Here is a 16,880-nt window from a genome sequence, read left to right as displayed (position 1 = left end):
TCTAAATTCACAGCAAAAAATATCAAACTCTGTCACGTTGTTTAATTAATTAATCAGCTCAAGCATGTTCATTCACGTTGGATGAAAACATGCCTCCAGTGTCTCACGGAGAGATATGCGGCGCCGCTGTATATAAACCCAACCCCAAGACATTGCCGCGCCTGGTTTCCAAATACGAATGCGGTTTTCGAATTTGGCGCCAAAAGTCTGTAACGGTCGAAAAAGCACGGCCCCTCCAAGAAAGGGCGGGACTTCCTAAAGAAATTAAAAATTAAAAAAAAAAAAAAAAAGAGGATTTTATAATTTATGATACCGAACCGCTTGTCATCATGATTGCCACTCCCCAGCCACCACCTCGTACAAAAAAACCCTTCGACGCCACAAAAGCCACTACACTGTTGGCCCTTTCATTTTTAATTCTCTCGAATCATTCGCCCAACAAATATTACACACGCCGGCCGCCCGGCCAACATGGTCTCCACGTCAAAAGGAAGTGGACCCCCATCTTGCATTTATCGATTTGGATATTTCCCGTGATGACTTCCCCCTTCAATCCCAAACTCCACCAGATCGCCCCACCGCTGCCCGATTTGGCGGGAACACTACCATCTTCCCGCCACAATGGGCCACGAATTTGAGACTATGCCAGTTCAAAAGCACTTGAAACCGCCGCGTCACGGTGAATGGGATGGGGGCATACGAGATAGGAAAAAACAAGGGGTGAAATTCTGTGGGGGGCCCACCTTTGAGACAAGTGGTTTGCAAAACACCATCTGGCAGTAGAAAAAAAGTGCATCATTAGGAGCGCTAATTAACTAGCTCCGTCAAAATTGTAATATTAAAATTATTGTAAAATTAATTTAATATAATTTAATTATAAAATGATAAAATAATTTTTATATTTTATTTAAAAATAAATATAAAATAATCATTTTTTAACAAAAATAATTTTATAAAACAATGGTATGGAAAACACAAAATTCAAATTTCATTTTGAATTATATATAATTATTAGTTTTTAGTTTAAAATTATATAGTTAAAATTTAATTATATGCTTTTGTAAAACTCTTCTCAATGAGCCATTTCATATATTTTTGTGTGTTTGTGAGATGCTCATAATTAAGCTAGTGCTTTATCTTGGTTGAATGGATTCTGCTCCTCCATTTTACCTTCTAGATGAATTGAAATTTGATTTTAATATATAATTTTAGCTATGGTTTGTGTTTAATATATATATATATATATATATACACACACATATAGATGTTCTGTCATTCCTAACGCCACCTGCAGGATGAAAATGTGAACGATAACGATCTTGAGGAGTAACGGAGGGTAGTAATTATGTTCATGTTACTGGCTAATGTTATTTTAAAATGGAGTTTAATAGTCCGTTTGGATGGATGGAAAATAGGAGAGAAAAGAAATAAGAGTGAAAATCAAAATAATTTTTTATCCTTCACTTATTTGGGTTGGTAGAAAATGAGGAAGAGTGAGAAATAAGTTAGGAAAATGCCATGTGAGTTATATTAGTAATTTTTTCTTTAACTTGGAGAGAAAGTGGATGGTAAATACATGAAATTATATATATATATTTTATAATAATATGTTTTATTTATGCATAAAAAGGATAAAATAGACATTTATTATTTAAAAAAATTGTTTCTTATTTTCATTCATCATATCAAACAAGAGAAGAAAAATAAATTTTTATTTACTTTTATTTTATTTTTTATTTTCTTTTATTTATTTCCTTTCCCTAGTGTAATGAATTTTTATTTTTTAACCATTTTTAGATTTTATCCTGTATTTTATTTTCATTTTTTAATATTTATTATTAAAAAATTTATAAATTTTAATTTATTTTATAAAAATTTACTAATTTATTATAGTAAGTTTTCAAAGTTTAAAAACAATAAAATTATCTTTACCTTTTTTTCTCATATTTAAAAAAAATTTACTATCTCAATTATCATTTGAATTTATAAAAAAAAATATCAATATCATTTTAATAATATATTTTTTATCATTTTAATAATATATTTTTTATAAAGAAAGAAAATTTATTTATAATTAAAAATTATTAAAATTATATTTATAAATATTATATTATAATTTAAAAAAATTGTTTAATGTGAAAATTTATAATTACAAGTTCGAGAAGCTTTTTTAAATGAAATTAAAATTTAAAAATTATTTTAAGTGTAAATTAAAATTGAAAGCTACAAATGAAACACGCGTAAAATTCGGAGATGGTAATGAAAAATAGACTCTAACCAGCTGTCGCCAGAGACAGCGGAACAACCGGCGAACGTGTTTTCTGACAAGCGTGCACGTGATTGTCAGACACTGTAGGGCCCACGTAGTTATAGGTACATGAGACAGCATATTTTCGAGTTGACATTGTTCATACGTTCGACAAGTGTCAGGAATTTAACAATTCAAAAGCCACGCTTATGAGGGAGTGCCCAAAGAGAGACATAATAAGTCCGGAAGCGTGCCTCCGCGACTACGCCTTACTCACGCGCGCCGTTTCATGCCCTACCAATTAAATGCCACCACGAGAGGCATCCCGCATCCATTTTTCAAATGACCAATTTATTCTCCCCCTCGGAATAAAAAAAAACAAAAATTATATATTCCGAATCCACCCAATATTTTAGAACGGTAAAGATCAGTGATACAATCCTGCAAGTGGATCAAAGCTTCGCCTTAAGGGAAAAGTGAGAATTTTCCCCTTTCTTCCCAAGGAAAAAGGTACCGTGGATCCCATATATTCTATGCTATCATGAGCCAAATGTACAAACTTGACCTCGTGGATTACAAAATCAAGGAAAATCAAGAGGGCAAAAGTGGAAAGAAAATATAGTTATAAGTTAGTGTAAATATCAAAGCCGTCCAGTTATTTCAGTTTATAAGTTTAAAAAAACAAAAAAAAAAAGAAGAGATCGATAAATACAAAGGGTACCGGCGGAAAAGTGACAGCGAAAAAGCCTAGAAGGGAGGTGAGGTGGTGGGGGTCATCTGTCGTCACGTGCAGACGTCATAAATCCCAGTCGGCAAATCTCAACTTAATAACCAAGCCATCTCGAAGGCGAAAAGAAGTATGGGGCCCATGAAATGCCACGTGGATCGACCCTTCCCCTTGATCAGGAATCAGGCAAAACTTCTATTCTCTACGAGTAGAATGCACGCAAAGACAGTAAGTTACTGATGTGGCATCCGAGCTGGACATATGGACAACCATGATTGGGAATCGAGGGACACCTGGCAAGAGGTATGGACCGAGCAGGCGTTACCCAGGCCACGTGACCCGTGCCATGTGACCCGTATGAGTATTTTCTTGTGGGCATGGTTTTGGTTCCTAACTTTCGATCCGGTAAATAAAATATTAAATAGAAAGAAATTTAAAAAAAAAAAAGATAAAGAGAAATAAAATAATATTCACGAAATATATATTGGAAATGTAAAAGGGGAGAGGGAGAACAAGGCGTGCTTTGCGCTTGAGAGAGTTAAGTGGGAGCAAATCGTAACTTTCGCGGGAGAGAGTGAGAGGGGGGAAAGAAAACAAAAGAAGGGGAAGAAAGGAAGTTGAGTTTGTTTGGGGTTGTTAATGGCGATTTGGACGAAGGGGGTATAGAAGTTAAGAGTTTTGAGAAAATCTGGCATTTGGCTTTGTTTGACAACAGCTCAAAAAGGATTGTTATTTTTCGTGGCTTTTCTCGGTGATTGGCCTTGCTGGGTCTTTGAATTTCTCGTCCTTTGGCTTTGTAGGCTGTTAAAAAGAGAAACTCTAGCAGGATTAAGAAAGGAAGACCTTGTAGTTTTAGCGCTTAAGGTGGTTTTCTGTTTTCTGGGGTTGAAAATTGAAGCAAAGAAAGGAAGAGAAGCTTTATAGAAATGGAGTGGAGTGCTTGTTTGGATGAGTATGAAAAACTTGTTTATAGGATGACCACTCCCAGGTTTGTACTTTCTTCTTCTTATGTCAGGCTGTAAAGTTTTCATTAATTTTGAGTTTTCTTCTTTCATGTGATTTCTGGTTCTATTTCTGCTCTTTAATGGTTATCACCGGGCATTTATTTATGATTTTTGCCCTTTTTGCTCTTTTCTTTTTCTGTGATTTCATGGGTTTTCGGAATTTTGTCTGAAATACTAAATTTCTAACGCCGAAATCTCTGCGTTCTGTTATCCAGAAATTACCTACTTGACACACACCAGATATTGGGTGATTCCAGATCTCTTCTTAATATCCTTACATTTTAAAATTTTTCACAAAAGCTAGTTCTGTCCTTAATTATGAACTTAATTAATGTACTTTTTTCAATTTTTTTAATAAATTTTTTACTTGTATTTTGGTTTTCTAGTAGTTTGCAAATCTTACTTGGACTTTTTCAATGATCTCTGATATGTATTTTCCCCTTGCTTTCTAGTTTGTGAATGCTCGTTCCTTTAAACTTTGAATTTAAATTCCCATATAAAAGTAATTCCTTTGATTTGACCTTTCTATGCTTTTGCAGGGTCGTCATCGACAATGCCGTTTGCCCCACTGCGACTCTTGTCAAGGTAACCCTTCCACGAAACCTCAAGAAACCCACAAATCAGAGGCCTATTTAGTGTCTTAAGAACTGACTAAACAAACATATATATTCGTTTCCTTCTAATTTGTTCCAAAATATTGACCCATCTTTTCTTGGTCTTGCAGGTTGACAGTGCCAGGAAACATGGAATGTTGCTTCATGCTGTTCAGGTTCTCACGGATCTGAACCTTTCAATTAAAAAAGCTTATATTTCTTCCGATGGAAGGTGGTTCATGGATGGTAAGAAATTCACTAAGAAAGCAATTTTTCCCTTCCTAAAAAAGGGGATATCCCTTTAGCTCATTCTTGTTTATTTTGAGGATTCTATTAATCATTCTTCTGGGTTTCTTTTTCCTGCTCTGCAGTTTTTCATGTGACTGATCTGAACGGAAATAAACTGACAGACGCGAGCGTTATTGACTACATTGAGCAGGTATTTATAATTTTACCTAAATGCAATTTTACTTTAGTTTGTAATTAATGAAAATATTTATTTCCGGAAACTCAAGACTGTTTCACGTTTTGTAAATTGCAGTCACTTGGTACCATTCATTATGGCAGAACCCATGATTTTAGCGGCTTAACAGCATTAGAACTAACCGGCACAGACAGGATCGGCCTTCTTTCGGAGGTCTTTGCAGTGTTAGCTGACCTGCAATGTGATGTGGTGGAGGCTAAAGTTTGGACTCACAATGGCCGAATTGCTTCATTAATTCATGTAAAGGACTGCAATTCAGGGTCCCCAATCGAGGACACACAACAAATTGATAGAATTGAGGCTCGCTTAAGGAATGTTCTGAAGGGGGATAATGACATTAGGAGTGCCAAAACATCAGTCTCAATGGCAGTCACACATACAGAGAGAAGATTGCATCAAATGATGTTTGCTGATAGGGATTATGAAAGAAAGCCTATTTTGCGGCTTAGTGCTGATTCTCCAGTGGTGACAGTTCAGAATTGGGTGGAGAGAGATTATTCAGTTGTTAATGTTCAATGCAAGGATCGAATGAAACTTTTGTTCGATGTTGTTTGCACCTTGACAGACATGGAATATGTTGTGTTTCATGCCACAATCAACACAGCTGGGGACAGAGCATATCTGGTACAGTTTTCTGTTTAATTAATTATCATAATTTGATTTCTTTAAATGAAAATGGTAGAACGTGATTTCTCGGGTTTATTCACCTGTGTTTTCCAATTTTCTTTTAGGAATTCTACATTAAACACACTGATGGAACCCCAATTAGTTCAGAGCCGGAAAGGCAGCGGGTAATTCAGTGTTTACAAGCTGCAGTTGAGAGAAGAGCATCCGAGGTAATTCTTTCATTCCAAAGTCATATTCTTAGTTTGTTTATGCACTTGTTAGGGGTTTTCTCGCAAATGTTAAATGGGAATTTTTTCTATTTACAGGGTGTAAGGCTAGAGTTATGCACTCCAGATAGACAAGGCCTTTTAGCAGATGTGACAAGAACTTTTAGAGAGAATGGTCTTAATGTGACAAGGGCTGAGATATCCACTTCAAGTGAGATGGCTGTAAACGTATTCTATGTAACAGATGCAATTGGTAACCCTGCAGATCCTAAGATAATCGACTCCGTTCGACAGAAAATTGGATTGAGTAATTTGAAAGTTAAGGAATTGCCCCCACTGGTATACCATCAAGAGGCGCAAAGGGAAGAGCAGGGGGTAGGAGTTGCTGGGACAGTGTTGCTATCACTTGGGGACCTAGTGAGAAGGAATCTGTACAACTTGGGATTGATCAGATCATATTCTTAAAGTGGAACATAAAAGGTAATTTGGATTAAGAAAGAGATTTGTGATATTCTTTGCTTCAGGTTTGGGCTTGTGTTGTGTACATACGGCAAAAGGTGGAATTTGGTGATAGTAGCATTAGTAGTAGTTGGTTTGGTTGGTTGAATAGGTAGAGACAGATTGGGGGTTTGGTCCACCACCATATAATATACATATTATATATTTGAAAGATAGATATTGCTTGGTTTGAAGGAAAGATCTGAAATTGGAGAAGGAAATACTGATGAATAGAAGAAAGTAAAGATGGTGTGGGTGGAGGATTGTGATAATTGAATATAAGCATTGTGCTGGCAGAAACAGAAAAAATTAGGTAGATTTGAAAACAATGCCTTCATATACGGCACACAGTTGTACATAACGACCTCTTAATATATTAGCTTTAATGGTTGACTTGATTATTCTTTACGTCATTCTCATTCAATTCCTCTGCCTCTCTCTCTCTCTCTCTCTCTCTCTCTCTCTCAAGTAATGTAGTGTTTATTTGATTTGTATATGGGGACATGAGGTCCTAAATCAGCGGATTTAAAAGAATCAAGTGGCAATATGTGCCTACTTCTAGATGCCCTCTTTTAACTTTAATCACAGCTTACCGACAAGGGTTTCTTTAACTTTGTAACAATGGCGGTTGGAGTTTTTCTTATGAATTAAGAAAAATATTTATTTTGAAAATGTCAAATGTTCATAATTGTCAAGCCCTTCACTTTACCCTTCTTAAAGGGTTACTGAAGAATACAATAATTATAGTTAGGGACAAGTTGAATAAAAATCTCGAGCGGTGGATGAAACGATAATTGAATGGACTGATAGTTGCGCCGAAATCGTGCGTGGTGATGTAGGTGGATCAGCACGCGCCGACCACCGTCCTCAGCTTCATTATTCTTCTGATTCTTTTGAGCTTTTGATTTTGATTGGACATGATAATGTAACGATAAAAAAAAAAAAAAAATCACTCTGTTCAAACAAGTTTTAAAAAAATATTAAAATTGTTTAATTTTGTAATTAAAATATTTTTAATACTTAAATTTATTTTATATTCAATTATTGTCTGAAAAATATAAAAGTAACTTAATTTTATAAATTTTAATTAACAATTTATATAAAAAATATTTTTTTTAATAATAATAATGTATATTTTAAAAGTTAATAATTTTATAAAATACTTAAAATTTATTTATTTAAATATAATATATAAAAATTTATAAATATAATTAAAAATATATATTTTATATTTAATTAATTATTTATATAAATAAATTTAAATAATATATAATGAGTAAAATTTGAACCCATATGATAATATTTTTTAAACTTAAAACTCATTTTAAATTTGGTTATAAATTATTTTTTAAATTTAAATTTATTTTAAATTCAATTATATACTACTCAAAGTTATATTATTAAGATTCGATCGAATCAATAAATATCTAATCTATTATTATCTTTAATTTTTACTGATAAAGGCACCTACAAACATTTATTTTCTAAATTGGAAGTGTGAATTGTCAAAATGGAGTAATTTATAACTTCCCAATTATTTTACAAGTTAATTTTATGTGTAACTAGTCATTTTTATTGTGGCTTAAAAAAAATTCAATGACGTTTAATTTATTCAATATATTAAATTCCAATGAATTTTGGTTCAATATTAACGTCTCGATTAGATAGAAAAAAAAATAAAGTGAATTTTCTTATTTAGATAAAGAAGAAAAATAAAGATGAAAAAGAAATATTTTCTCTCTATCTTTAAAGAAAATAAGAAAATATTAAAAAAAAAAATTTGTAGGATGTATTTCTACTAAAGAAATTTGATTGGATGAATAATAGGATGCTAGTAATACTTGAATTTTTTTGAAAATAATGGTGGGTTAAAATTTAAAACCACATTTGACTCAACAATCTGAAACAAAATAGAAAATAATAATAATAAATTAAATAAGTTGTAGCAGGTGAAGATCTTATAATAAAAGGAAAGCAGTCAATATTAAAAAGAAAAATAAGAGAGAGGAGAGACGGCTTCTTGTCTTTACCATGTTTTTATGTGTCCATGGAAAACAACGCGGCTCCCGACATTCAGTCCATCCTATTCCTAAACCCATAACTACTTTAATCGTTGCAGCTTTGGGTTCATCTCCTTCCCTAGCTTTTCTTTATTTTCTCTGATTTTGTCTTTATCTCTTCAAAGATGCCGTCTAATTCCCTTTCTTTATTTTCTCTGAATTTTCTTCCAAATAATGAATTTGTGGGACACATGGATTTTAACTTTTTATAACACCGTGTGAGGTTGAACAAGAACACGATTTCTAAGCGGTGAATCTGAATCCGCTGATTAAGTTACGGCGGGTGTCTTTCCTCGCAATTAACTAAGGGAAAATGAAGTAACAGTTTCACTGTCACGTGATCTCTGTAATGTGAAAATCTTATTTACGTGCATTGGCTCTGCTTTTCACATGCTTGATTCTTTGCTTTTTCCCTTCTCGTTTTGGTGTCTAAACTCAAATCACAACAAGGCTTACTATTATAATTACCTATGTCTTTTCTTGAATTTTCTTTGTTTGACCAGACAGGCTTGTGTGCTGCAGCTACCTGAATACCTCCCTCCATAGATATATATATTTATATACCCTGAACAGAATGCGTCCTTTAATTTCTACATGGGAGATTCGAGGGGTTCATTCTCATTGGATGACTTGTAGAAAGTTAGGGTTTATAAACAGTCATTGATTTGGCCTATCACTGTCTTTATGCCAAAATAACTATATTTCGAATCTAATGTTCGGCAGAAAGCAACATTATTCATGGGCTCACTATAATAATAACATAAAAAACTATTGAGCGAATGGGGTCCTTGATTATTCTTCGAGAGAGATGAAGTGTGCCATATTTTAGAATGAAAATGCACTAATTAGGAACATATTTGACACATTAACACGTAGATGATTTTTAATTATGCATGGTAAACACAGACATTCTAGAAAGTTAATGAAGAGGCCAGCTCAAGATATAAATTGTAAACCCACTTGAAGCCATTGGAGATGCATTATGCACAATTATTTAGAAGAATATTAATGCAAAAACCATCCTCCATGCCAAGCATTTGTTCCATAGGGATTTTTTCAGAGTCAGCTCCTATAAGTTGGCTTTTCCATATCTTTAAGTATGCTTAAAACCAGATACCTCCACCACCCCTTTATTTTTCACACTACTCTATTGATATTCTTTGAGTACAAAAGGAGAGAGTGGAGGAAAAGGCATTCAAGTATTAATGTCTATTATAAATTTTTTCTTATTTAAACTTGATTTATCATGAATTTAAGACACAAAATATATGATGAGACTCATTTATTAAATACATGAGTCCGATATATTTATATTTTAAATTTATGGTGAACCGAGTATAAATAATAATTTCCTTGTCTAGTGTCTACCATATCCAAGAAGACAATAACTTTAAAATTCTGAAATATTTGTGAATAAGTTTTAAGTTATAATATTGCAGGATCACTAATAAGAGAAGTTATATATATAGTCATAGAGAAACTTACATATATAAGAAAATTTTATCTAAACTTATTTATTATAAATTTAATATATAAATATATAAATTTTAATATATAAATATATGGATTTTATCTATCTTATATATAAATTATAATAAATTAAATTTAGGTAAGAATTTTTCCAAAGTAAATGCTTTACAAGCAAAATATATGCATAGGTATACATGTGGTTAATTGAGCTAAGAATATAGATTTTAAGGCACAACAATTAGGCCTGATTCACATAATTAAAAATTGCACATATGTACCCTTTAAGAAACATATAATAAAGCAATCGCGTGGACAAAAAAATTTATTATTGTCATTTTCTACTTAAAACGTTTCTGTATCAATATATAACAAATTAAACAATTAAACAAAAAATATATATAATTATATATATACAAGCAATTATTAACAGGCATGGTTTTAGAAACAAAAGATAAAACAAAAGAATAGGGACCCTTGATTACTACTATAATTAACGTATAAACAGCTAAGTGGGAAGCGGCGTAAGAACAAATTTAGTGACTCAAAATTAGCTGTGCATCTTGCTAGCTATAGTGTGATTAATATTAATTATTAGTTTGGAGTGTTGACCATCGTTTGTAAGTTGATGCAAATAAAGGGTAAGCTTGATAGTCTCATTTGTTGTCCTAATGGCATTGTAATGTTCTCTCCCATCAATTAGCTCAGTAACAAAGATAAAGCCAAGATCTCTATATATACTTAGCAAGCAACGCCACCAAAATGACACAAGATAAGTTTGAGATAGCTAGCACACCATAAAGGGCATAATATAGAAACAGCCTAATTGTGGATATAATTTTATATTACAGCTAGGCTAGTCATTTAGTGAAAACTGAAGATATATACCAAAAAGAAAAGAATTCATTTGGAAGAATTTTAGTTAGCTCAAGAATCCAACAAAGCAAACAGCTTGGTAAAGAGACTTGTTTGTTTTATATGTTGGCAAGAATCTCTTTAAATTATATTGTTGTGCTTGGCCTTTTCTGTAGTTTAACACAGCCTTGAACTTCCCGCCTCTGCAAAATGCATTGGAAAGGAAAGGTATCTTATATTTAGAATCTTGCAAGCAATTGCCCTTAACGATCTTTAAATGAGATTCCAGCCGACCTTGCCAATTTTTTATTTGATTATTAAAGTATATGAATGTGAGTTGTTATTGTCAAGATCAAGAATATTAACTTTTAATCTTAATTTCTTATTCTTCTTGACGATATGGCCTCTCGCCAAGTACAAAATTATATGCCATTTTGCTGGTGATTAATTTCAGTTAATATTTCTTATTCTAGCTATAAACTAATCATCCGTACTAAGAATAATATAAAACATATATTTTTGATAATTATTACCTTGAAGAAGTTTAGTTTCAATTGAAATTGATTAATGATTTCAACTTGACATTTATCTTCAAGGAATCCATTATTTTTTGAAGGGCGGAAAGCACTCTAAGCAGGTCTACACTTGCATTTAAAATAATAAAACCAATTTGGTGTCGTTTTGTTTGCACCAGTATATATATATTCCCATTTATAATCATTTGACTTGTTTTAAATTATATATAATTTAATTGGAATTGCAAAAGGTCAGAGATTGCTCCACCAATTAAACCCAAACTTTAAGTTCAAACTATATTCTTTATTCAATCATAATCATAAACCAACCCCTCATCATAAAATAATCGTTCATTTGCCCTCTGGCCATCTCAAGGATAGACACAGTACTGGTTCATAATTAGCCGTCCCGGCCGGTGGTTGGCATGGCAAATTGAAGTTTGAGTTGACAAACAATAAGCCATAATAGAATAAACATATTTAGAGTACGGTAACAACGTTGGATTTTCTGTTTTGTTAACTAATTAATTCTCCATAACTGTAACTACAGCGTGCATGCAGTTGTTCATGTGTAGATCTTATAGAAGCTATCCCAGTGTTATCCTTTCCAATTTTACTGGATGTGTCTCCGCAGAGGATGCATGATCTGGCAGCTTAACTAATTTTCTTGATTAGTTTAGCATGATTACAGTTTTACATAGGAATCTTTGGTAATAAATGGAATTTCTTTTGTATGTAATTGGAATCTAGTCAATGCTTTTGGATTTGGCATTTTCTAGTTGTAATTCATGTGATAAGTAGCGTTGAATTTTCTTGCTGATGCAAGAAGTTGCTTGTCTACAGAGACTGAAGGAAAGAGGATTCTTTGCCACTTTAATTAGTAGAAAATCTCTGGAATGATGGAAGAAACATTGGCTTCTGTACTTGTCGTATGGCACGTGTCAGTTTCTCCCTAAGGCTTTTTTTTTTTTTTCCATATCAATTAGTATCAAACTCAAGATTTTGCTATTTTAAAGACAACTTCAATAACAGCGAGTTTTTACATCAGTGGTTTTCTTGGGTTCATTCAATATACCTATGGATGCGTTGATCAGTGGCTGTTACGTAAAATTTGATGTTGTCATCTCAATTAGCATGCGTTGATCCCACTGTGGAATTGGGACGTCAAAAGACAAATGTATGAAACTCATTGATGATGAATGTGAAAATTCATAAGTAAATTGAGGCTTCTTACATTCCATGGCCACCAAACAAGGTTGGGTTCATATCTTTTCGCAAGCTTTTTGGGCCCTATGTGTTAGATCTTAACAATATGTTCTTAATAAACATTAAAACTGCCCTGATTTATGATGGCCTATGCTCACGATTCACAAATGGGGCTTTATTGTGTTGCGGCCTAGTCTACAGATCCATAAATTGGGCTGGGCAGAGGCCGTGTAACTAGTACTACCCATTTATGAAAAACAAATGTATTTACCCATCAGATAATGTTGTATGATGGATTTCATTTGATATGAAATTCGAAAAAGTATCAGACAATATTGTGAAAATATTTTGTACTGGCTAAAGCTACTCATCACTGAAGCATCAAGGATGGAAGCCATCATTCATCTGATTAATATAGTGAACTGAATTGTACACTCAAAACTCAACTCAATTCAACTAATTCTTTATACCAAAAATTTGGGGTCGGCTATATGGATTCGCTTTCTCCACTCTAAACGATTTTGAGTTAAATTTTCAGAAATTTATAACGCTTCTAGGTCATGTTGTACTACTCTCCTTCAAGTCAATTTAGGTTTACCCCTTTTTTCTTTCTATCTTCTAACCTAATGTGCTCTACTTGTCTAACTGGAGCCTCCGTATGTCTACGCTTCACATGACCAAACCACATTAATCTCTATTCTCTCAACTTATCCTTAATTGGCACCACTCATACATTTTCTTTAATACTCTCATTACGGACTTTATTTAGTTTAGTATGGCCACTCATCCACCTTAACATTCTCATCTCCGCAACTCTTATTTTAGACGTATATGACTCCTTCAGTGCCCAACACTCACTACCATATAACATAGCCGGTCATATGACTGTATGATAAAATTTTCCTTTCAACTTATTAGGAATCTTGCGATCACATAAAACTCCAGTGGCACGTCTCCACTTCAACCATCCGGCTTTAATCCTATGACTAACATCCTCCTCACATCCCCTATCTACTTGAAGGATTGAGCTGAGATATTTAAAGTGATTACTTTGGGACAGTACCACTCCATCCAAACTAACTCATTTCCTATCACTAGTTTGGCCTTCACTGAACTTGCAATGCATGTATTCTGTCTTCGTTCTACTTAACTTAAAGCCCTTTGACTCTAGAGTACTTCTCCAAAGCTCTAACTTTCTATTGACTCCTTCTCGCGTCTTATCTATCAAAACAATATCATCTACAAACATCATGCACCAATGAATACTCTCTTGTATATGTTTCGTCAATTCATCTAAAACTAATGTAAAAAGGTAAGGACTTATAGCTGATCTTTGGTGTAATCTAATTGAGATCTGAAAATCTATTGTGTCCTCTACCACTGTGCACACAATAGTAGTTGCTCATTCATACATATCTTTCAACACTTGTATGTAACTAATAGATATCATTTTTGTTCTAATACACTCCATAAGACATCTCTTGGAACACTATCATAAGCCTTCTCAAAATCAACAAAAACCATATGTAGATCTTTCTTCACATCTCTATATTTCTTCATCAAACTTCTAATGAGAAAGATCGCTTCCATAGTTGAACGACCAGGCATGAAGCCAAATTGATTGAGAGAGATAGAAGTATCGTGACGTAGTCAATGCTCCACAACTCTCTCCCATAACTTCATAGTATGGCTCATGAGTTTAATTCTCCTATAGTTTGAGCAACTTTGTATGTCTCTCTTATTTTTAAAAATAGGTACTAAAATACTCCTCCTCCATTCATCAGACATTTTCTTTGAGTTTAGATTCTTATTAAATAATTTAGTTAACCATGCCACTCTCATATCTCCCAAACACTTCTACACTTCAATTGGTATTCCATCGGGTCTACAGGCATTATCCACTTTCATTCTCTTAAGTGCTTCCTTTATTTCTAAAGATCTAATCCTTCTAGTATAATTTACATTCTTTTCTATTGTTCTATAGTTTATATTCACACTATTACCATTTTGACTATTATTAAAGAGATCATTAAAATAATTTTTTCATCTTTCTTTAATGTCCTCATCTTTCACCAACACTTTTCCTTCTTTATCTTTAATGCACCTAACTTGATTGAGATCTTGACATTTCCTTTCTCTCCTCGTTGCTAATCTGTAAATATCTTTCTCCCTTTCTTTAGTTCTAAGTTTTTTATATAACTTTTTAAAGGCCTGTGCTCTTAATTGACTAACATTCTTTTTTGTCTCTTTTTTTGCTATCTTGTACTGTTCACATGCCACATTATTATCACATTTAAGTAATTTCTTATACTATTATCTTTTTCTCTTCACTGCCTTTTGTACTTTCTCATTCCACCACCATCTCTCTTTTGAGGGTGGTCCACATCCTTTAGACTCTCCAAGTATTTTTCTAGCTAATTCTCTAATCTTTGATGCTATCTATATCCACATATCATTGACCTCCATATCTAGCTTCCATGCTTTGGACTTAAGAAGCTCATTTTTGAACTTCACTTGCTTTACTCCTTTGAACTCCCACCACTTTGTTCGAGCTACACTATTTCTTCTAACCTTACTTGAATTATTCCTAAACTTGACATCCAAGACCACTAATTGATGTTGACTTGTTAAAGACTCTCCTGGAATGACCTTGCAATCCTTGCATAGAGCTCTATTTGTCTTCCTGGTTAAGAGGAAGTCAATTTGGCTTCTATGTTGCCCACTTTTAAAAGTCATTAAAAGTAACTCTCTTTTTATAAAGTAGGTATTTGCTAGTATTATGTCGTATGCCATAGCAAAATCCAGGATGCTTTTTTCCTCCTCATTTCAACTGCCAAAACCAAAACCTCCATGAACATTCTCATAACCTTGCCTATCACCTCCTACATGTCCATTCAAATTTTCACCAATGAAAACATTATCTTCATTCGGTATGCTTTGCATTAAATCATCCATATTTTTCCAAAACCTTTGTTTACTCCCACTATCTAGTCCTATTTGTGGGGCATAAGCACTAACACATTTATTATTTTTCCTTCTAGTACTAGCTTTACTAGTATAATTCTATCTCCTACTCTTTTCACGGCTATTACAGTGTCTTTCAATATCCTGTCTATGATTATGCCCACTCCGTTCTTATTTCTCTTCTTTTCAGTAAATCACAGTTTGTACCCTGAATTACCCACTTCTTTGCTTTTCTCTCCTATCCATTTAGTCTCCTGAATGCAAGTAATATTCACCCTTCTCCTTTCCAAGTTATCCACAAGCTCCATTAAATTTCCTGTAAGTGATCCAACATTCCAAGTACCAACTCTGATCCTTCTCCTATCCTATTCCTTCCTAATTGGTCTCATTCTATGATATCTTCTATTGTTTTTTTATGTCTATCTTGTGTTCTGTTCCACTATTTGTTCTACTATCTATCCTATGGACTAACTTCTTTACCCACACTCATCCATGATGTGGGAACCCTTGCTCACTTAACACTACACCCGGGAGCTGGCATGGCGCGTCGCTTTTGGTGAACGCCCTACACCCTTGCATATTTCTCACTACACCTGGGCTCCGATGTAGCGCGTTTTAAGTAGAGGACGCCCCAACGTTTTATATCATTTGAATCCATATCATAAGGTGTGACGAAATTTTTATGCTGATTGTCACCTACCGCAACCCTCCTCCTTTATCCGAGCTTTAAACTGGCTAAGCGCAAACTATTTAGGTGGAGTTAAATTATTAGCTTTCAAATAGATTATTTTCAAATGGCTTTATAAAATGAAAATAATTATTGGCTGATGGAAATCTTCTTTGTTTGTTTGATTCTCATGAATTCCAAAAATCAGTCATCTCATTTAAAGGACTGTGGGGACAATTTTGTCTCTTGGCTTTTTTTTCAAGGCAAAATAGTCGTTTGAGCTTCATTGCTCAAAGCAAAAAAAAAAAAAAAAGAGAAAATGGTGTTTTTGTTTAATTCTCTCAAAAAAATGGGCTGCCCAGCAAGCTATAAAGAGGCTACAAATAGGAATATAGATGGAGACCACCATGATATTCTTGATGCTTACAGAAAATGCAATGCAAAGCAAAGCAAAACCCTAACAAAAACATTGTCCATGTGACTTTGACTCTCAGCTCAAATGAAGAAAATAAAAAGCTTGAATTGAATCTCTCTTTCTTCTGCATGTATTAAGCTTAGTCAAAACATCTTCCACCAACATCTAACCTAGATGTTTTCAACTACCCTTTTGACTATTTTTTCAACACATTTTGACCAACACATTTTCAACTACCTCTGAATTTATATTCACTTAATAACTTTAATATTTATATTTATAAATTCAAATTCATTTAAATTTAATTATATAATATTTGAAATCATTATAATAAAATTTAATCA

The 16,880-nt window shown here is 33.3% G+C and overlaps 1 protein-coding gene across 1 annotated transcript; it reads left to right on the top strand.

The window, feature by feature from the left end:
* The first annotated feature begins 3,441 nt into the window (after positions 1-3,441).
* On the top strand, positions 3,442-6,795 carry LOC110631855 (ACT domain-containing protein ACR8). Its single transcript, XM_021779849.2, has 7 exons — positions 3,442-3,963; positions 4,519-4,564; positions 4,704-4,818; positions 4,944-5,011; positions 5,114-5,680; positions 5,788-5,892; positions 5,989-6,795. Exons 1-7 carry the CDS (start codon positions 3,902-3,904, stop codon positions 6,352-6,354), a joined length of 1,329 nt encoding a protein of 442 aa, XP_021635541.2. The 5' UTR covers positions 3,442-3,901; the 3' UTR covers positions 6,355-6,795.
* Positions 6,796-16,880: the final 10,085 nt, after the last annotated feature.

The sequence above is a fragment of the Hevea brasiliensis genome, chromosome 16 (genome assembly GCF_030052815.1).
Source record: "Hevea brasiliensis isolate MT/VB/25A 57/8 chromosome 16, ASM3005281v1, whole genome shotgun sequence".
Classification (NCBI taxonomy): Eukaryota; Viridiplantae; Streptophyta; class Magnoliopsida; order Malpighiales; family Euphorbiaceae; genus Hevea; species Hevea brasiliensis.
This window is presented reverse-complemented; position numbering and strand designations above follow the sequence as displayed.